The 21288-nt window shown below is 47.9% G+C and overlaps 1 protein-coding gene across 7 annotated transcripts in view; it reads right to left on the bottom strand.

The window, feature by feature from the left end:
• RPH3A (rabphilin 3A) overlaps nt 1-21288 on the bottom strand; it is a 98370-nt gene that overhangs the window by 32585 nt on the left and 44497 nt on the right. For all 7 annotated transcript variants that reach the window (XM_067700649.1, XM_067700648.1, XM_067700647.1 and 4 more), the window contains 2 exons: nt 17324-17470; nt 431-560 (listed from right to left, as the gene is read on the bottom strand). In XM_067700649.1, the coding sequence (XP_067556750.1) occupies nt 431-560; nt 17324-17470 (277 nt within the window). The remainder of the gene's footprint in view (nt 1-430; nt 561-17323; nt 17471-21288) is intronic.

Genomic DNA, 21288 nt, shown 5'->3' with positions numbered 1-21288 from the left:
TTAGTTCCCCAACCAGGGATTGAACCCGTGTCCCCTGCAGTGGAAGCGTGGAGTCTTAACCACTGGACCGCCAGGGAATTCCCCCAGCATGCTCTTTAGCCTGACCTATAACTTGCTAAGCCACAACCAGGATACTTGCAGGCTCAACCATAGTTCATGTCCTACTTCAGTCTCCCAAGTTCATCCTGGATGGAGCTGAGCTCCAAGGAGACAGAAGGGTCAGAGTGACTTCTAGGGGAGGAACCAGGATCAGGGTTACCTCGGAATACAGCTGGGCACGGGAGCATCCCAGAAGGAATCATATTCTGGCAACTACCTTTCCCGATCCAAGCTCCATCCCCAAGACCCAAGGCCCCCAAAGGCTGGAGCCCAGGCCTAGCCCCTATGCATGTGATGAGCGGGGAAGCAGGGAAGGGGAGGGCGATGGTACCTTCTTACAGTCCTCACACACTACACAGGCAGAGCCCAGCATCCCCAGCTGTTCTCCACACAGTATGCAGCAGTTCACCCCGTCCCCAGCCACGTTCTTCCTCATGTTCTCCAGACGGTCCACCAGGCGCCTGGAAGCAGAGTCAGGGTTATACGGACCTCAAAGGACCAGGGACCACCAGCTTCTCCCTCATTATCTGGCTGATGGTCTTAACCTTCTTGGAGTCACAGACTCTTCAGTATCTGATAATGACTACTGGACCCCTCCCCAGAAAAAGGCACATACATTCTGATATATTTTCAGAACATCACGGAACCCCTCTGACATCCCCAAAGCCCATCTATTCTACCAACTTCAGATTAAGAACCTTATCTAGTCTTTTCTCATGTCACCTCCTCCAGAAACTGTCTTCGGAGGCCCAGATCTGTTTATCTAATGGTCTGTATGACGTCTTCACTTGGGTCTCAAACTTGTGCTTTCAACTGAACTCTTCATCCTGGCTGCTCTTCATCCTCATCCCCAGCAAACCTGCTCCCATTCTCAGGAAATGGCACCACTATCTGCTAACTTGCTTGAACCAGAAACCTACAGGGTCTTCCTGAGCCCCTCCTCCCGGACATTCAAAGACCCAACCAAATCCTATCATGTCTAACGCTCTAACACTTCTGGAATCCACCCATTTCTCTCCGTCTTCACCTCAACCAAGCCACTGACATCTCTCCCCTGGATGACTAACCCCTTAGTCTCCATGCTTTCTTCATTCATGCCTTCTACAGTCTGTTCTCCCCATCACAGCCTTGGTGATATTCCTAAAACATAAATCTGATCATGGCACTCCCACTTCCCTTTAAAACCTTTAGTTGGTTCTCATTCCATGAGGTTTCCATGACCTTACGTGGTCTGGCCCCAGATGAAACCCCAAACCTCTTCGCCCTCTTGGTCTTGCTTCAATGTTCTAGCTCAGTGGTTCACTAAGTGTGATGACCAGACCATCAGCATCAGTGTCACCTGGGAACTTGTTAGAAATGCAAATTCTTGGGCCCCATTCCACAACAACCCTAATCAGAGACTCCGGGGGTGGGGCAGCAATCTGTCTAAACAAGCCTTCCAGGGGATTTTGACAAAAGTTTAAGAACCACTGCTCTGGTTACACTGGCCTTCTTTGAGTTCTAGTATTTACTTTTTTGGCAACCCTTCTGCATAGCACTTGTCACATTTGTAAGTAATTGTGGAATTGTCTACATTAAGTAATTAGTTAATTGTGAGTCCGTACCTGGCTGCCTTCCTAGACTCTGAGCTCCCCTGGGCTGGGGATCTTGTCTGTCCTGTTCCCTGCTGCGTCCTCAGGAACAGAACGGTACCTGGGGTCCACAGTGAGTGCTCACACATGATGGTCGAACCAATGAATGAATGAACAAATGAATGAATGAAGGCAGGCCACTTCCCAAATTTGTATCCAGCAAAAGTAAGCTGAGTTGAATGTCAAGTGACATACAATAGCAGCTTATACTTACATAGTGTTTATTATGGGCCTGGCATGGTATGAAGTGCTTTGGCACCCAACCCTAAGAGACAGGCACTATTAAGAAGCCATTTTACAACTAAGGCAAGTGAGGCACAAGGAAGTTAAATTACTTGTCCAAGGTCACACAGCTAGGAAGTAACAGAGCTAAAACTGGAAGCCAGGTATCATGTGTATTACACTGGCACTTCTCAAACTTAATGTGCACACAAGTCACACTGGCATCTTGTTAAAACAGATTCTGAAGCATCATGTCTGGGGTGAGGCCTGAGGTGCTACATTCCTAGAAAACTCCCAAGTGATTCCACACGATGCTACTGGCCCAAGGGCACACTCTGAATAGCAAGGCTACACATAATGACTACACCTGTGGGGGCATCCTGCTTCAATCTCAGGTGGGTTGTTTTTGACCCTTCCCACCAGCCTCAAGTCACCTCTTTGCTTTTTCCTCAAACAGAACCTTATTGTTCCTGTTCCAGCCACAGCCAGTGGACCCAGATGGAGCCGGACCCTGCCCACACCCTCCACGCACTGGCTCTCAGCTGTGGACATCAGCTGTGGGTATCACAGGCTCCAGAAAGTCCCTGGCAGACCTGCTGGCCACCACCTGATGCTGACTCTCCCCACAGGTCCTCCTCGCTCCTGCCATCCCCTCAAAGCATGCTACTCGCTGTGTTATAAACAGCAGCTTCTCCCTCTGTGTTCCATTCAACAGAGGAGCCCAAAGCAGCCTGTAGGCTCTAGCGCCTGCTGTGACCCAGATTGGACAGAGCTGCTTTGAGAGGCAGGATGTGCAGAACCAAAGGCAGCACGCTCTTCTCTTCCTCCTCCTCCTCTTCCTCTACCCCAACCCTCCCCACGTTTTCCCTATAAATTGCTTTTATAGGATGATGGGAGGCAGCACAAACCAGGAGCGCCCAGTCCTCAGTCTCAGAACACCAGCAGCCAGTGTCTGCTGAGCAATTTCAATGTGCCAGGCACAGAGATAAGCACTCCACATGGATTTTCTTAATGAATCCTTCCAGCAGCACTATAAGCTAAAGACTATTCTTGTCCCCATTTTCCAAATGAGAAAAGTGAAGCACAGAGAGGTTAAGTGAGGTATCCAAGTCACACAGTGGGGAGGTGGAGAGAGCCTGGGCTCAGACCCAGGCAGTCTGGCTCTCGAGTGCCTGTTCTTCTTCTTCTTTTAAAAGAATTAATTTTTATTGGAATATAGTTGCTTTACAATGTTGTGTTAGTTTCTACTGTACAGCAAAATGAATCAGCTATAGTTCCTGTTCTTAATCAGACCTCACTGCCACTACTGCCAAGCAGAGCCATGGGGACCTTCTTGAACAGTCCAACCTCCACCCTGCTCAATTCCCCTGCTTTGCCCATACCAAGGGACCCTCCATCATTGGTAGGAACCAAGTTGCACACGTGCAGTCACCCCAGCTGCTTCTATCTCACCTGCCTTTGACTTCTCAGAGGTCGGGACAAGACACCCAACAGCTGTGCCATCATCTTGTTCCCCTAAAGAATCCTCAACATAGGGTTGAGAAATCTGGATTTTAGCCCTGAATTTTGCCTCTCTGGGCCTCAGTTTCCTCATCTGTAAAAGGGAAGGTGTTGGGCTAAATTGGTGGTTGTCAAATTGTGCTTTATGGCGCCCCAGGGGTTCTTCAGAGACCATTTTGGGGCCACCCACTATAGAGGTATGGTGGGAGTGATTCTGAGGAACCAAAAAACCCCATTTCGTCCAGAGCATGTCTGCATTTATCTCTTTCATTTGTTTGAGCTGTTGAATTAGATTTCCTTTGGAAAGTTGGTTCCATTGTTTAAAGAAACAGTTTGAAGTCATCTGGAGCAGATGAATTTCAGGTTGCCTTTCAATGCCACAGAATTATGAGACAGTGAGGTAAGCTAACGGGGGCAGGGGATGGAAATTGCACAGTGATATATATTTTCTTTTTCTCTCTTTTTTTGGCACACACCTTTGTTCTCACCTATTTTCTCCTTCATGGACTGACCTAGCCAGAAAGTGGTTAGATTTTGTTCTTCTCATTCTATCAATGGGGGTCCCAAGGCACAGAGTCACTTGGGTCACTCAGCCTGGGCTAGAATCTCATTCTCTGTGTCAGTGAACCACCTTTGCTTTCCTTGGAGTCCCCTCATGGCCTTCTGCCTCAAGTCAAGCTTTGCCCACCCAGCTCAGGAAGACAGCATGGGATAGATGACCCAATTCTAAACTGCAGTGTACTTTGCTCAGGAAACCTACGAGGCTTACTTGTCTCCTCTTGGAAAATAAGGGTGTGGAGTCACCCACCTCTTGCAAACCCACACTCTAGCATCCCTACCAAGATGCCTGTTCCTTCCACCATTCGATCCTCAACTCCAAAAGCCCCCATTAACACGCATTGTACAGGGAGCGTCTCATTAGCTTCTATCAGTGGCAGCAAATGGCATGGAAAAACAACAGATTGAAGATCATTATTCACATCTCTCAGCGTAGAGACCCTTGTTACTTGTGAATTCAGTCCAGACCAATAAAGAGAGAAGGAAGTGGAGTGGGGATGGGCAGACCTTCCTTCTCTGCTCAAAGATCAGGATGAGCGGGGAGTTCCTGGAGCCCGCCCTTTTGGACATCCTCTCTGCAGCCCCGAATACTAGGGCCTCAACAGGGAGGGCCCCAACAGCCAAGTAGCATAAACTTGGAAATAAAACTTTGCAGGAAGTTAAGTCCAAATTACGTCATGGCAGACCATGAGTCACAGATGGGTCTTTATCCTGGTGATAAAACATTTCAGTTTCTTCACCCCATAAGGAATGTTTGTTGTTACCAGTCTTGGCAGGAGAGACCTATGTGCATTACGAAAGATGCCGGCAACCCTCAACCCATGTTAATGACCCAGAAAGAATTTTTTTAAAATACCAATGCCTGGGGCCCCAGCTCTAAAACTTCTCAGCTATGGATCTGGTTACGCCCGGATACCAGCATTTCAGCATGCAGTCCTGTTGAGAGCCACGGCATGGGGGGATGTTTCCAAAATGTATGGTCCATCTAGATCACCTGGGGAGAGTGTTCAACATTCAGACAATGATTCTATGGGACTGGGGTGTGTCCAGAGTGTGTGCATTTTGAAGTGACTCCCTATATGATCCTGATGCTGGTGAATTCCTGGCCACACTTTGAGAAATGCTTCAGTAAGGAAGGAAGCAGTGGGAGAAATCACATGAGAAAATCCTCTCCTTATTATGTTAAGTGGGGGAAAAAACCCCCAAACCCAGGATGTAGAATTGTGATCATGCTCATCTGAATATCTTCATTGTGTGCACTGGACAAAAAAAAATTAGAAAGGAAACACACTGAAATATTCACAGGGATTATCACCAGGTGGTGGGATTATGAGTAATTTTAATTTCCTTCTATAAAGCTTCTGCTACCCCCTTTCCTAAAGCACCAATTACCTGGACTCCTCATACTTTCTTAACTTTCTACAAGAAACATGCGTTACGTTACATTAGACAATAAAGTGCATTTCTGAAGACAGAGAACATGTAAGCCAAGGGTTAAAAGTCATGGCTTTGAATCCTACCTCTTATCCAGTCAATGACCTTGAAAAGGCTTTGTTCTCTGCGTGCCCTCTTCCCAGACAATAATGTGAGGGGTTAGATGAGACGCACCTCAAGCTTCCTGCCATGGGCAACATTCAGGGATTCTCAGATGCTGAGGCTGAAACATCAAGATTTCCCCTTGTGTTTTGAAACTGAAGGACCTTCAATGACTAAGAGAAGACCTGTCTGCAATGGCAGGATACTTTTGTTTGCCTGTCTAATGTCTCCACATTAAGGGCCCAATTAGCTGGACATTGTAAGTGGCTGTCACTCTCTAGTTAAGTCTTTACACGTCTGATTAACTTTATGGCTCCTACTTGCACCTCAATCCAGGAAACCCATATATCACCAGGCTGGGTGCTTAGGGGAGCTGACGGTTACTCAGTGAAGCTGGGTGGGCATCTCCCATTTCCCAGGATGCTCCCAGAGGCACCAGAAAGGTTATATGTCCCCTCTTCCGAGCACCAACAGATGACCTCTGGAGGGGGTGGGAAGTGGATTCCCAAGTTGCTCTGACCTTGCTGTCCCAATAGATGCAGACGGTCTACTCATTCATTCGACAAATATTTATGGAGAACCTACCGTGTGACAGCAGACAGTGAGGACCCAAGGGGGAGCAAAACAAATGAGGTGCCTGCCATCATGGAGCTGGCATTCTAGTGGGGGACTCAGATGTTACTTAAATGATCACATCGATCATCATAACTACACTCGGAGTAAGTGCTCTGAAGGACAAGTATGGGAAGCTATGAGAACTCACAGAGAGGGACATGAACAGTAAGATGGGGCCTCAGAGGAAGTGACTGTTGAGCTGAGACCTGAGGATAAAGAGGAGCTGGCCCAGTAAAGAGGGTGAGGAAAAGCACTGGAAGAAGAGGGAACAGCATGTGCAAGGGACTTGAGAGATGCTTAGCAGGGCTGGTGGGCTGGATGGTAGAAGATGAGGCTGGAGGGTGGGCAGGGGCCACTCCATGCAGGGTCTTGAGTCTAAGAGTGATGGGACAGCATGAAAGGGCTTTAAGTAGAGGAGACTCAACTTTCCCCATTTTGAGACAACATATGGACATAGGAATGGAGTCCTTGGGAGGCTCGGAGCAGTGAGAGTTTCAAATGCCGCAGTGGTTCCAGGTAGAATGAGGCAGGCAGGTCCCTGGACTTTGTCTACACATGGGGCTGGACCAGGTCTCTTAAAACTACAAGACTGCCCCAAGTGGGTCTAACTCAGTGGTGGTGAAAGTGTACACTAGCAGGAAGGCCGTGAGAGATGCCATTGCACGCTAGCCAGCTTCAAGGAGTCACTCTGTGTGTTAGCTTCCTAGTGTTGCTGTAACAAATTACAACTTAGTGGCTTACGACAACATATATTATTTACTATCTTAATAGTTCTAGAGATTAGATATCTGACATGGGTTTCACTTAGTCGAGGTGTTGGCAGGCAGGGCTGTGTTCTTTCTGGAAGCTCGAGGGGAAAATCTGTTCCCTTGCCTTTTCTAGTTTCTAGAAGCTGCCCCACATTCCTTGGCTTGTGGCCCCTTCCTCCATCTTCAATCCAGCCGTGTAGCATTTTTCAATCTTGCTGTGACTCTGACCCTCCCGCCTCCCTCCAATAAGGACCCATGTGATTACATTGGGTAATCCAGGATCATCTCCCCATCTCAAGATTCTTAGTCATGCCTGCAGAGTCCCTTTGGCCATGTAAGATAACATATTCACAGGTTCCAGGGATTAGGATGTGAACATATTTGTGGTGGGGGAGGGCATTATTCTACCCACCACACCCACATTCCCCGCCCCATCTGCCATCTAGGTTCTATTTCCACCTGATTCAGGTCCAGATCAGATTCCAGTCCTCCTCTCCAGAGCAAGGGTTGGATAATTCCTCCATGCCTTGCTGTGGACGTCAGACAAATCAGACTTTGGACTCTGTGAGGTTCTAATCACCCTCTCCAAGTACAACCCCAGGAAAACATAGACTCTCCACACATACACACACACATCCACACCTACACGCACACACACTTTCAGAATTTAGAAATAAGAGGCACTTTTTTTTTTTTTTTAAATTTTTGGCCGCACCGCACAGCATGTGGGATCTTAGTTCTCTAACCAGGGATCGATCCTGCGCCCCCTGCATTGGAAGCATGGTGTCTTAACTATTGGACTGCCAGGGAAGTCCCACAAGGCACTTATGATGCAGGTGTTGGGGTGTCCATTCTGGAGTGACCTTGCCTGGGTCCATATTTGCTATTTCCTAGCTCTGTGACCTCAAGGAAGTTACTTAACCTTTCTAAGCCTCTGTTTTTCGTGTGTAAATTAGGGAAAACAAAGTGCTTGTTTCCTAGGATTGTTGCAAAGATAAAATGAGAGTTAAGTGGTCATGAAGAACCTAGGGGCAAGATGGGAATAAAGACGTAGACCTACTAGAGAATGGACTTGAGGACATGGGAAGGGGGAAGGGTAAGCTGGGACAAAGTGAGGGAGTGGCATGGACATACATACACTACCAAATGTAAAATAGATAGCTATTTTACTCTGGGAAGCAGCCGCATAGCACAGGGAGATCAGCTCAGTGGTGCTTTGTGACCACCTAGAGGGGTGGGATAGGGAGGGTGGGAGGGAGGGAGACACAAGAGGGAAGAGATATGGGGATATATGTATATGTATAGTTGATTCACTTTGTCATAAAGCAGAAACTAATACACCACTGCAAAGCAATTATACTCCAATAAAGATGTTAAAAAAAATTTTTTTTTTAATGGGAGTGTTTGTAAAATGTCCAGAACATGGTAACTACTCAGTCATGATTGCTGCTAATTATTTCTTCTGGAAATCTGTGGCGTTTATAGCTCCCTATACTCACATTTTTTTCCTATATAACGAGGGTGCTAAAATCTGCCCATGAAATCCGTCTTTCTAAAGCTCTTTTTTTTTTTTTTTTTTTTTTCAGTACGCGGGTCTCTCACTGTTGTGGCCTCTCCCGTTGTGGAGCACAGTCTCCGGACGCGCAGGCTCAGCAGCCATGGCTCACAGGCCCAGCCGCTCCGCGGCATGTGGGATCTTCCCGGACCGGGGCATGAACCCGTGTCCCCTGCATCGGCAGGCGGACTCTCAACCACTGCGCCACCAGGGAAGCCCCGTCTTTCTAAAGCTTTTAAAGGGGCTGCAGTGACTAGAAACTGACAGGACTCGTGTGCCCATCTCTAAATACACACACGGATGGCACATATACCCACACAGGAACAGGTGCATGATCAGCACCCATGTACAGAACACACTTTCACACACACGGCTGTACACACTCTGCTCTTGCAGGGAGCCAAGCCCTAGTTGGCTGCCTTCTGCAGACAAGGATATAAGCCAAATGCAGCTCAGACAGTGCTTACTTGTTAAGCCCAGGCTCCCTCAAAAAAGTTCAAACTGGCCTCAGAAACATTCAGGCAACTGCTTTTGAGCTTTCAAACCAGTATTGCCGCAGTGTCTTGACGAATGCCGAAGAGAAGGCTAATGCATGTACAATTGCTCCAGGAAGTGGGCTTAACGTGGCGAGCTGCAGAGTTGAGGACACCCTACCTGTGAAGGTGTGATGGCTTTATGTGCCGGTTCCTGAATTGGTGAGGGAAATGGTGAAAAGCTGGGGTTCCATCACTGATGGTATGAAGCCAGAGCAGCTGCCTTTAGAGCTGTGATTGAGCATGATTACACAATGGTTTGTAAAATGCAGCAAAGTAGGAGAGTGGATGTCATGTTGTCTCTCTGTCTCTCTCCATCTCTGTCTCTCTGTCTCTCAACTTCTCTTTCTCTCTCTCTCTCTCTCTCTCTCACACACACACACACACACACACCATTAATTCCAGAATCATGCCGCTTATCCCGTCACCCTAATTGCCAAGTGGATGTTACCATTAAGTTTATCAAACTCGGCATTTTCTGAAGCCTAGATTGGGCCATCAGCTGTGAACAGGGACATGGCTGCTCTGAAGGGGGGTGGTCTGAACTCCAATGCCAGGGTCTCTCAGGAACCTGTCCTTAAATGACTAAGTTGCTCTGTCATGAAGCCACGCAGCTGGCATGCAGGGTGTGTGCAGTTCAGACTCATTAATTCCCACCGTTGTTTATTACCGTCACTACCTGGGGAGCCGTTGATCGTAATCTCTCTCCTTGATGGATTGGTGAATGGGATTCCTGTCTGGACCTCAGCACTTTGGGGAAGTGGGTCACCCTGGGTCAGAGTTGGAGCCAAGAGAGAAAGACAGCTAGAGGGCTCCACTGGGCTAATGCAGTCAGTCAGGCAAGGAGCTGGGTCATTTAAACCCAATAATAGCAACAGTTATCAGGAGCTGTGCTAAGCATTCCATGTGCATTGTTTTCCTTAAGTCATACAACCTGTGAGGTCAGTTCTATTATTCACTCCCATTTTACAGATGGGGAAACCGAGGCACACTGACAGGGAGTCACTTACCAAAGGCACACAGCTGGCAAGCGGCAGAGATGGGATCGGAGGCTAGGTCTAGCTACCCAGACGCTGTTACCCGCCTTGGAAGAATGAAGCCTTTGTTTCATTTCAGTGCTTATAATTGGGGCTCTTTCTAACCCCTCCACCTGCCCTTTTCTGTTGTGGAAAGCAGAGTTGAGAGAATGTGCTGCTGAGGCCCACAGGGCACAAGGGTCATTGTGGTGGAGAGGGGTGAACTGTCCTATGGTAGGAAGAAGTATGAGACTGAACCAATCAACCTGAGTGAATATGTGAGACACCCTGTAAATTATTGACTTCCCTGAAACTCTGAAGTCATTTGTCAATTGCCATCCCTACCTGCACTGCCAAAAGGCAATAGGATAATGTGGAAAGACAGATTCAAAGTCTGGTTTGGCCATGTAAAAGCTGTGTGCCCCTGGGCAAGTGTCTTAACCTCCATGAACTTCAATAATCTCGTCTGTGAAGCAAAGACAATAGTCTGTCTCTCTGAGAGATTAAAGGAAATACAACATATTTGAAAGTTCCTCATACAATGCTTGGCTATAAATGTTTATCTTTCTATAGAATAGCAGAATAGGACTCTAATCCTGGAGCCAGCCAGCCTGGGTTTGTAATCCCAGTTGTACTGCTTATTAACTGTGTGACCTTGGGCAAGTTGCTTAACCACTCTGTGCCTCAGTTGTCTCATCTGTAAAATGGGAATGATAATAATGCGGCTTAATGCATAGGGTTGTTGTGAGGGTCACATAGATGAATCTACATAAAGCTTTGAGTACAGTGCCAACACATGGTGCTTTGTAAGGGTGGGCTATTATTATTTCTCTAGAAGTTGAGTGTGGTTGCAGGGAAATTCTCATTTGTTTCTTCTTCCTTTCTTGAGCCACTCAACAAAAAGGCTAGAGCAGTGGTTCTCAACAGGGGGTGATTTTGCCCCTCAGGGAGCACGTGGCGATGTCTGGAGACATTTTGGGTTGTCACAGCTTGGTAACAGCCCCGGTTACTACAGGCACCTAGTTTGTGGGAGATGCTGCTAAAAAATCCTATGGTGCACAGGAAAGCACCCACCACAAAGAATTATCTGTCCCCAAATGTAAACAGTGCCAAGGTTCAGGAACCTTGGGCTAGAGGGACTTGGAGACCACATGGTCCAACTCCCCATTTTATAGATAAGGTCCGGGAAATCCTGAGGTTAAAAACATTCAATGAGAGGCTTAGTCAGTTGGGTTAAGAATTCATCCAATATGTATTCATTTGCTTTCTCTTTTATGCCAGGCACTGGGCTGCTTAAGGAATTAGGAAGACTTCATTTTCATTTTGTGCAAACAGATTCCATAAATTATTAAGGCTGGATGGACATTAGAAGGCCATCGACCCAATCCCTGAGAAAACTGAGATACTACTCAGTGGTTCTCAACATGGGGGGGGTTCAGAGTCCCCCCAAACCTGATGAAATCTATGAATATTTCTTCTTAAAAATGGACACAGGGACTTCCCTGGTGGCGCAGTGGTTAGGAATCCACCTGCCAATGCAGGGGACACATGTTCAAGCCCTGGTCTGGGAAGATCCAACATGCCACGGAGCAACTAAGCCCGTGCACCACAACTACTGAGCCTGTGCTCTAGAGCCCGCAAGCCACAACTACTGAGCCCGTGTGCCACAACTACTGAAGCCCGCGTGCCTAGAGCCCGTGCTCCGCAACGAGAGAAGCCACCGCAATGAGAACCCTGTGCACTGCAACGAAGAGTAGTTCCCACTCGCCACTAGAGAAAAGCCCGCGTGCAGCAACGAAGACCCAACGCAGCCAAAAGTAAAATAAAAAATAAATAAATTTATTTTAAAAAAAAAGCACACAGACACATGGATGACTATGTCTATAATATCAGGATACCCCAGGAGTTCTACCCACAGAATGTCTAGGACTCCAAGTCAAAAAACAAAAAAAAGGGGCGGGGCGGTAGGGGAATCTTCCTTTGGAAAGAGGAGACTATGATCTGGTTTACTGTCAGCTTGTCAAACCACAGGAAAGATGCCTACCTAATTAGATGTAGCAAATTCCAATCATTATTACTCACTTCTCCCCCTGTCCACATTTTGGAAAAATTCTGTGCCAAAACTATAGGGGATGGTGGAACTGGGATGGGGAGGTGATAGCAATCCAACAGATTCTGTCAACGACAGGTCTCTCTGTGTCTCTTTCACTTCCTCCTCCATCACAGTGTCTGGACACCAAGGTTAATGCCAAATCCTAATTACTTCTTTGGGCCCATCTGTTGAGGGATGTTGACCTCAAATGGAAGCCACCAAGCTGCCTGTCCCCTTGCGGGCAGAATATATGAGTAATGCCTTTGAGAGGCTCTGGATAGAAAGAAATATGATAAAGACATGGAGGAACCTACCACTGGGAAACAAAACAAAAACAAAACCCGCACACACAAATTTCCCCAAATGTTTAATTCCATATTTAATATGTTTTAAAAGTCCTGTGGACACCCCCTGGGTGTCCGTTCAATTTACAAAGGCCCTTTGCACTCTCTGGAGTAGCACTCAGCAGCCTTGTTTGTATAGCCTGGCACCTCTGGCCACAGCTGATTGGATGAGGGGCAGCACTCAGGGTGACCTGGACCAATCAGAGTTCCTTCCCCGGGAATTTGGAATTAGGACTAAGAAGAAATATAACAACTAGGAAGGTATAGTATGAGATTATATTTTCTAAGATGTGGGATGAGAAGCAGACCTTTCATGAGACTAGGCTGTGTTCCTGCCCTTGGATCCCTTGAGATACCTCTGAATCCTTATATTAAATTTCCCTTTTGCCTAATGGGGTACAGTCTCCAAAGATGACCACCATTAACATCTTCCTTCCCTGGATGCATAAGTCATTCTTCCAGGAGGAGATGGGATCTATTTCTCCTCTCTAATAGATTGCAGTGGAGCGATGCCTTACCAGTTCTAGGCCTAGCTGTTAAGAATCCTGGAGACTTCCATCCTTGCTCTCTTGGGAGTCAGCTGCCATGTAAAGGAGCTTGGGCCAGACTACTGAATAAGGAAAGATTCCGTGGAGAGAGAGGGGCCATGCAGAGCGCACTGAGGCACAGACAAAGGATTGGAGCTTTCCTGGCCCTTCCAGTCCAACCCAGCCACCCACTGAATGCAGTTGAGTGAGTGACCCCAGGCTATGCCACATGGAGCAAAAATCAACCCAGCAGAGCCCTGTCTAAATTCTTAACCCACAGAATTATGAAAAAGAGTATACTACTGATGCTTGTAGTCAGTAAGTTTTGGGTGGTTTGTTATGCAGTGATAGATAACCGAAACCACCTAGCTGGAACTAATTCCTTTTCTTGCAAGCCAAGTGTCCTCACTAGTATAGAAAATCTACAGCAATCAGGTCATGCAAAATAAATTCTGAGATCCCACTTAGCCTTGAATAAGGGATGTGGGGCAAAATGAGGCTCTTTAATGAGTTTCCCTTCTGACCATCAGCTTTCCTTCTGGGGGTGCTGAAGAGAGCAGAGCTTGGTTGTGGGCTGAGTTACCACTCAGTGAAGGTTTAGACACCACCTTGGGCAAAAGCAGAGGCTCCAAGGTGAGAACCAACTCTGGTCCACTGTATCATCTGGTGCTCCCTGGGGCAGAAACTCTAGCAAAACTGCCCCAGGGAGGCAGCACCTCCTGGGACGCCTTAGGGTGATTCTCCCAGGGAACTCTCCATGGCCTTAGGACCATGGAGACCAGTTCTGGCAGCTTTGGAGGTACAAACAGGTTAATAAGATCACTGGGAAGGAATCACTGGGCCAGCACAGAAGGGATTCTAGCTTGTAGCTCCCCAAATGCCCCCTCCAAACCTGAGCTTTAAAAATGTCCATGTCCTGCAAAGTCTAAGAATTTGAGGCCACACCTTCAGGAAAGATACCTAATAGTTTAGAACATCGTTCTGAGAGCCAGACAGACAGGGACATATATCTTAGCTCTGTGTGACCTTGGACAAGTGACCTAACCTTTCTAAGCCTCAGTTTCCTCACCTGCAAAATAGCACCTACTTGATAGGGTTGAGAGGAGCAGTTAATGAGTTAAATCCATATGAAGTTTTTAGGTTTGATGTTTGGCACATAGTAAGTGCTCAATCACTAAATGGTACCCATTTATAATGATTGTTTACTATGTAAACGATGACTTCACGTGTCTCCCAGATGACTGTTCGGTAATAGAAAAGAAAACTCAGCATCACAGAGCTGGTGTCTAGACCCAGAAGGGGACACAGCTACATCTGCAGTTTTAACACTTAGAAGAGCCAGAAGGAGCTCATTTGCTCTGAGAGGTGCAGCCAACCACAGGGTACAGGGTCCTTCACCAGACACCCCCAAATACTGTAGAGTCGGATCAGGAAGGATCCTGAGACTCAGACTGACCCGCCTCACTGGACAAGTGGAGAACTGAAGCCCCCAAGGCTCATCAACTGAGCCTCAGGTTCTGGAGGGGGAGCCCTGATGGCGCCCCATTTTCAGTCTCGATCCGTGTCTGATATGTCTCTCTCCTTACATCTGACTTCACTCTGATCCTCTCCCAGGGAAGTGTGAGTAGAACAGGAATGAGGGCAGGTTCAAGGTCATAAGACACAAATAGCATGGGCTTGCCTCTGGCCATGCTACCAGCAAGGGCTGGCAGCTGGAAGGGAGCAGGGGAAAGGGCCTCAGCCAGAATCTTCTAGGACTATCCTCCCCTTTCCGGCAGAAAACATACTCTCTCAGCAAAGGGACACTCTGTCACCATGGGCTTGGCCCCAGCTTCCCTGGAAGGCTCTGAAATCTCCTTCAGGGGAAGCCAGGGGCTTGCCAAACAGGAGTCTCGGGCATGATTCTAGAACGGAGACCTTGGCCAGTGTAAAAAAATAAGTTTCCTCAGCAAATTTGTCATTAATGATTGTCACCATTAACTGAGCATGCACTCTGTGCCAGGTACCACGATAATCTTTTGAATGTGAATTAAACATTCCCTGGGACATGTGTGCTAACGTTATCCCCATTTTGCAGCTGAGGAGGAGGTAAAGTGCCTTATCTAAGGTCACACAGGGAGTAAGTGGCAGAGCTGGAATTTGAAGCCAGGTCTCTCTGACTCTGGGGTCCCAGGGATTAACCACTGTGCTCTCCCACCATGTCACCAGGTCAGGCAATGTGGCAGGACATGGGGGACAAGGCAGGGAACCCATCAGCCCTGTTCTAGAATGTTCAAGCCAGAATCCGCTCAGTCCACAGAGATCCCCTTAACTTTACACCCAAAGGCAGCCTAGTGGCCACGCTTGCACAATGTAGCCAGCACCTCTGGCCACAGTTAACAAGGACAGAATCTGATATAAACATAAGGCAGCCAATCATAGTGTCTTCCCTGGGAATATGGACCCTGGACTACAAAATTCTAAGCTCTCCAGCCTCTTGTTCACAGGAGATGCAGAAAGAAATTGGGGGGCAGCATTGTCTACCATGTTCACTCACTCACCAAATATTTTACTGAACACCTCCTGTGTACTAGGACTGGGGATTCTGTGGCAAACAAAACAGGCAAAAATCTCTACACTCAGGAATCTTATCATCTAAAGGGGAGAGAGAGATAATCAATGTATAAAATTCAAAGTTAGCTAGTGGAAAGTGCTCCGCAGGAAAAAGGCTGGAAATTCTTGCTTCCAAGCAAGAATTTAACATCTATATTCTTCCTTCCTGCAAGGCTGAGGCTCCTTGTTGGTTGAAGTGAACACACACACACACACACACACACACACACACTCCCACACTCACTTACACACATGCTCACAGACCTCCCGCCTGGACAACTCCTCACTCCTGATGTATCTTTTAAAAAGCAAAATAAAAACTCAACCCTATAAGCAGACCCCTCAAGACCCATCCCTTTAGCAACCTACTGAGGAACCTGACGGAGGGCCGAGCACAAAGCTGACTCCGCCTGTGCCAGGTTATTTGTCATTTGTCAATGGCACCTCTGATCTCCCTAGCCCACTCTGAATAAAATGATCTGCAGAGGCTCAAATCAAAGGCACCCACTTCCTGTGTGTTCACAGCATCATTTTCCATCCAAGAATCTTGTTAACCTCCCACTGAGTGGCTGGGTAGGGAGATGAAAGGGCACCCCAGTGCCCAAACCAGTTGTAAGCAGTTGGCAAAGGCTGCCCCTTGGAAGAAAGGTCTGGGGAAGGGGTGGCATCTCAGCAGCTCCTCCCATTTCCCATTTGAGGTTCAGTCTTAGAGGATGCCTTGGTGGCCTCCCTGCATCCTAGCAGTGGAAGTTTCCACCCACGCCAAGAGCCCCCCCCCCCATACATACGCTCACTCTCCTCTTCTCCCAGACACTCCTCCCCTCTCACTTCCCCACTCCACCCTTCCCAAGCCCACACACAGAGCCCTCCCTCTCTCTCTAACACTGTCCTGGCTCACTGATACTCTGACACACACACCTTCTTACATCCCATACATGTTTTTTGTTACCTCTGCCCTCCAAACCCCACTTTTTCCCTTCCTCCTACCATTCATTAAGCATGAAGTACGACCAGGCCTGGTCCAGGAACCATACAAGCATCATTTCACTTACTCCTTACAACAATCCTGTGGGACTATTCCTTTTATTTCTCCCATTCTACAAGTGAGCAAACTGAGGCTCAGAGGGTGAAGCAACATGGCCCAGGATCCACAGCCGGCAAGTGGGGGAGCTGTGATGGAAGCCGAGTTCTTAGAGTCCAGACCCAACCTCTGCTACCTCGCTCTCATGCTGGTCTCCCTTCAGGATGGATTTCTCCAATTCTCTCCTATAATTCGTTTCAGATGTGCTCTCTCTTTCACGCACTGTCTCGTTGACATACACTTCCTCCCCCTTACTTCACCCTCGGCTATCGTTCTGGCACCTGCATGGCCAATGTCTCTAGAACATATTCCTATGCAGCTGGAATGGGTATGACACCTGTGCTCACACACGCGTCTCCAGCCTTCAGAGACAATCTCCCATCCCCCTCTCAGAAGATCCTCCCTTCTCCATCTTTAATGCACCCCCAGCCCAGAAGCCCCTCCCCAGCCAGCCCCCAGCCCACTCTCTCCCCTGTTCTCTTTTCTGTCTTTCAGCTCTCGCAGCTCATGCACCAAGGATTCCAGTTCTGCCTGAGCGGGTGGCTTGGCACATCACAGGTCACAAACCCCGAGGGCAGCCCTGCCCCACCACAGCGCACCCGCCCTGAGCAGCACAGCCTCCTGGCGTCTCTGGCTCTCAGGCCGGATGCAGATGCGCGGCGTCAGGCCTCACCCGATGCGCTCCTGCTCCAGCTCTTCCATCTTCTCAGCACGAGCAATCACCCTGTTGATGATCTCCTTCTCCTCATCTGTCAGCTCTTCCTGCTTCCTCCCTCTGTCTGCCTGACCACTGGGGTGAACAGACCATCCCGTCTGGAGCCTGAAAGGCAATATAGGAAGGTGTGAGGCTGCAGACAAAGTCAGCAGTTGCAGAGTGGTGGTTGGGCTCTAGCTCCTGGAGTCTGGTAAACTTCAGTTCAAATCCCTGCTGGGAGACCCTGGGTAAAAGAATCCAATCTCTCAGAGCCTCAGTTTGCTCATCTGTACAACAGGACACACATACCTCCTCCCTCATAAGGTTCTGATGAGTTTATTAAGTGCTTAGCACATGGCAGACACTCTGGAAGTAGCATTTGCAGGAAGTTCAGGGAAACCTGGAGGATAATGGTGTTCTCAGGAAAAGAATCTCAACAGTAGACTTCTACAGCAGGAGCGGAAACAATTCTGGGAGGCTGGTCTGAGGCCCTGGATCCCAGGTTGACGCCAGGCCCTGTCTGGCACAAATACATTTGGTGTAGGCCACAGAGTCCTTAAAAAAAAGTTTAAACTAGTGGTCAACTAGTTTTATAAAAATCTCTTGATTTCACATAAACATCTAGCCCTCCTGCCTCCAAAGCTCCTATAGCATTTTGGGTTCCATCCTGTGCTCTCCTTGATCTTTTTTTTAAAATAAAAAAAGCAAATACTGATGTAGCACCTACTGGCTGCCCACATTTTCTCATTTAATCCTCACAACATTTCCACAAGGCAGGACTGTTATTGTCTATTTTCTGGTGAGGAGACATTAGACCACTTGCCCAAGGTCACATGGCTGGAAGTGGCAGAGGTGGAATTCGGACCTGGGCAGTCTGCACACTTAACCTCCACAGTACGGAGAGAACTGAACGCTGCAGAGGATCAGAGGCTGCTGGGTAGAGAGCTAACGCTGTGGTCTATGGCAAAGTATAGACCTTGGACCTTATCTCCTTGGGCGATGCACCCCAGGGCACTGAGGTGCATCGCCCAAGTGGAATGCAGGGTTCAACACCACTAGAAATTCTTGTCCCTGTTGGGGCAAAAATCAGTAACTATGAATCCCCTGGAGCCAGCACCCCATCAGCTGCCAGCCTCTATTACTTCCACTGCTCTAATCACGTCAGCAGGCATGAAATTCCCTTTTGACACTCAAAGTTGGAAATTAAAGGCCCCATCTTCCTCCCTGCTCTCGTCTCTTCTTCCATCCTCCCACCTTAGTTCGTTTGTTCAGAAGAGCACAGAAGGAAGAGTTTGAAAGCAATGGAAGCAGATGTCTTGGGGGCAAGTCTTGTTGCGAGAAAGGGAAGGAGGGGGTAGCCTGGGGAAATTCTGGTGGAAACACATCTTGCCTTGGATCAGGGGCCTCTGATCCAGGGGATGAACAAACGCTAAACATACTCAAATCCCCTTCCCCGAACCCTCCAATGGCTTCTCATTGATTTAGAATAAAACCCAGGACTACATAGAGGTTGTGGTTGCACAATGTGGTGAATGTGCTTAAATGCCACTGAAGTGTGCACTTTAAAACGGTTAATTGCATGTTAAGTGAATTTTACCTTAATAAAAGTAAAACTTAGTTTCTTGCCTATCTGCAAAGTCCTACCCAATCTGTGCTTTACCTGACTCTCCATCCTTTTCGCCCCCTCTCACTACACTCCAGCTGTACTGGCCTCCCTGCTCAATCTTGAACACTGAAACCTTGTTTTTGTTTCAGGGCCTTTGCACTTGCTGTCCCGGCTTCCAGGATGACTTATCTCCCCAGATCTCCCCCTTCTCATCATTCAGGTCTCAGCTCAAATGTCAGCCTTTCAGAGAGGTCTTCCTTGAGCTCTCATTGCCCAGGTTCACTTGTATCCATCACTAACTGAAATTATCTTTTGAAAGAAGTTTGTTGTTTACCTGTTTGTTGCCTCTCTCCCCCCACCTGAACGTAGGATTCCAGGAGGACAGGGACCCTGTCTGGGTCACTATCATTTCAATGGCATTTAGAATAGTGTCTGAGGGTAAGCACAGAAAGAGTTTTTGAATAAGACACAATACCTTATGGCCAAAAGGGATGATAAATGTCTGATTATAAGTGTGACCCACAGCAAGACTGAAGCAACAGAAGTCACTTATTCTAGGGGACCAAGGAGTGCGCCCTGAGGGAGTGACATCTACTCTGAGACCCTGAAGAGGATTTACTGTGATGCTGGTGGAGCTTAAATTTGGGACCCTTTGTTAGCACAGGCACCTTCCAAGGCCCTGGGAAGAGCTCTCGTAATGATCATCTGTCCTGAAAATTTTGTAAAAGAGAGATATTTTTGTCTTCTTTATTTTGAAGAGGGCTCTCCTAAATTACATAAACTGCAGGCTGCAGAAAGGTATGGCTGGCTCCTACTGAGACCTCAGAGATAAACTAGAGTTGGCGAGAGGAAGGCAGAGGAAGAAACTGAGCCTGACAGAGAAATGGTCTTTGCAAAGGCCTGGAGTTGAGAGAGTGGGCAGTGTGCTTGAGGAGGTGAAGGAAGATCAATATGGTAGCCAGCCTACAAGATGCTCGCCAAGGATCTCTGCCCCCTGGTATTCACACCCTCCCTGTGCCATCCCCTCCCACACAGAATCCCAGCTGGTCCTGTGTGACCAGCTAAATACAATGGGAGTGACCGTGGGTGACTTCCAAGGCTAGGTCACAAGAGACATTGCAACTTCTGCCTTGGTGTCTTGGGTCATGCAGTCTAGGGGAAGTCAGATGCCATGTCATGAGGACACTCAAACATCCCTGTGGAGAGGTCCATGTGGAGAGGAATTAAGGCCCCTGGCAACAGCCAGCACCTAACGTGCCAGCTGTGTGATCCTCTAGCCCTTGTCGAGCCCTTATATGGCTGCAGCCCCAGCTGACGTAAGACTACAACTGTGCCAGACCCACCCAGCCAAGCCACTCTCAAATATCTACCAACAAAAACTGCAAGAAGTAGTAAGTAGTTTCTGTTGTTTAAGCCACTACGTTTGATATGATTTGTTCTGCAGCATTAGATAACTGGAAAAATCAGTCCAGCTGGAGGATAGAGACAGGGTGGCACAAAGCCCCATTGATATTGTCTGTGTTCATTTTCGACTGCTACATAACACGTTATTACAAACTTAGGGGCTTTACACAACACACATTTATTATCTCACAGTTTCCATGTCAGAAGTCCAGGCATGGCTTAGCTGGGTCCTCTGCTCAGCATCTCACAAGGCTGCAATCAGTCGTCAGCTGGGTTGGGTTCTCATCCTGAGCCTTTCTGGGGAAGAATCAGCTTCCAGGCAAATTTGAGTTATTGGCAGAATTCATTTCCTGGCAGCCATGTGACCTAGGACCCCAGCTTTTTGTTGGCTATTAGGAGGAAGTCACCTCCATGTCTTGGAGGCAGCCTGCAATTCCTAACCAAGCAGACTTCTCCAACTTCATCCTGTGGGCCACTTCCTTCATCAAGTATACAAGGTGACTCTCAAGCTCCGGTCAAATGAGACAGGGTCTTATATAACATGATGTAATCACAAGGGTGATGTTCCATCCTGTTTGTCATATTCTATAGGTTAGAAACACATCCCAGGTCCTGCACGCACTCAAGGCGAGGAGGTTACACAAAGGCATGAGGGCCACTGAGGATCACCTGAAAGCCCATCTGGCACAGCCTCCCTACAGGGGTCTTTCAGCCTTGCTTGAATGCTCCCCGTGATGAAGACCTCACTCTCTCATTAGGAGTCTATGCCATTCTGTTGGAAAGATCTTCCTTACAGTGTGCTAATATCCCTCAGCCTGATGTTTCTTCCCATTAACTGTAAAGGATACATTGGACTCCTGCATAATGAAGACCACCCATCCTTCCCGAAGAGCCTTAGTTATAACCTCATCCAGCCACCTCCCCAGGTCCCTCT

Source organism: Pseudorca crassidens, chromosome 12 (genome assembly GCF_039906515.1).
Source record: "Pseudorca crassidens isolate mPseCra1 chromosome 12, mPseCra1.hap1, whole genome shotgun sequence".
Lineage (NCBI taxonomy): Eukaryota > Metazoa > Chordata > Mammalia > Artiodactyla > Delphinidae > Pseudorca > Pseudorca crassidens.
This window is presented reverse-complemented; position numbering and strand designations above follow the sequence as displayed.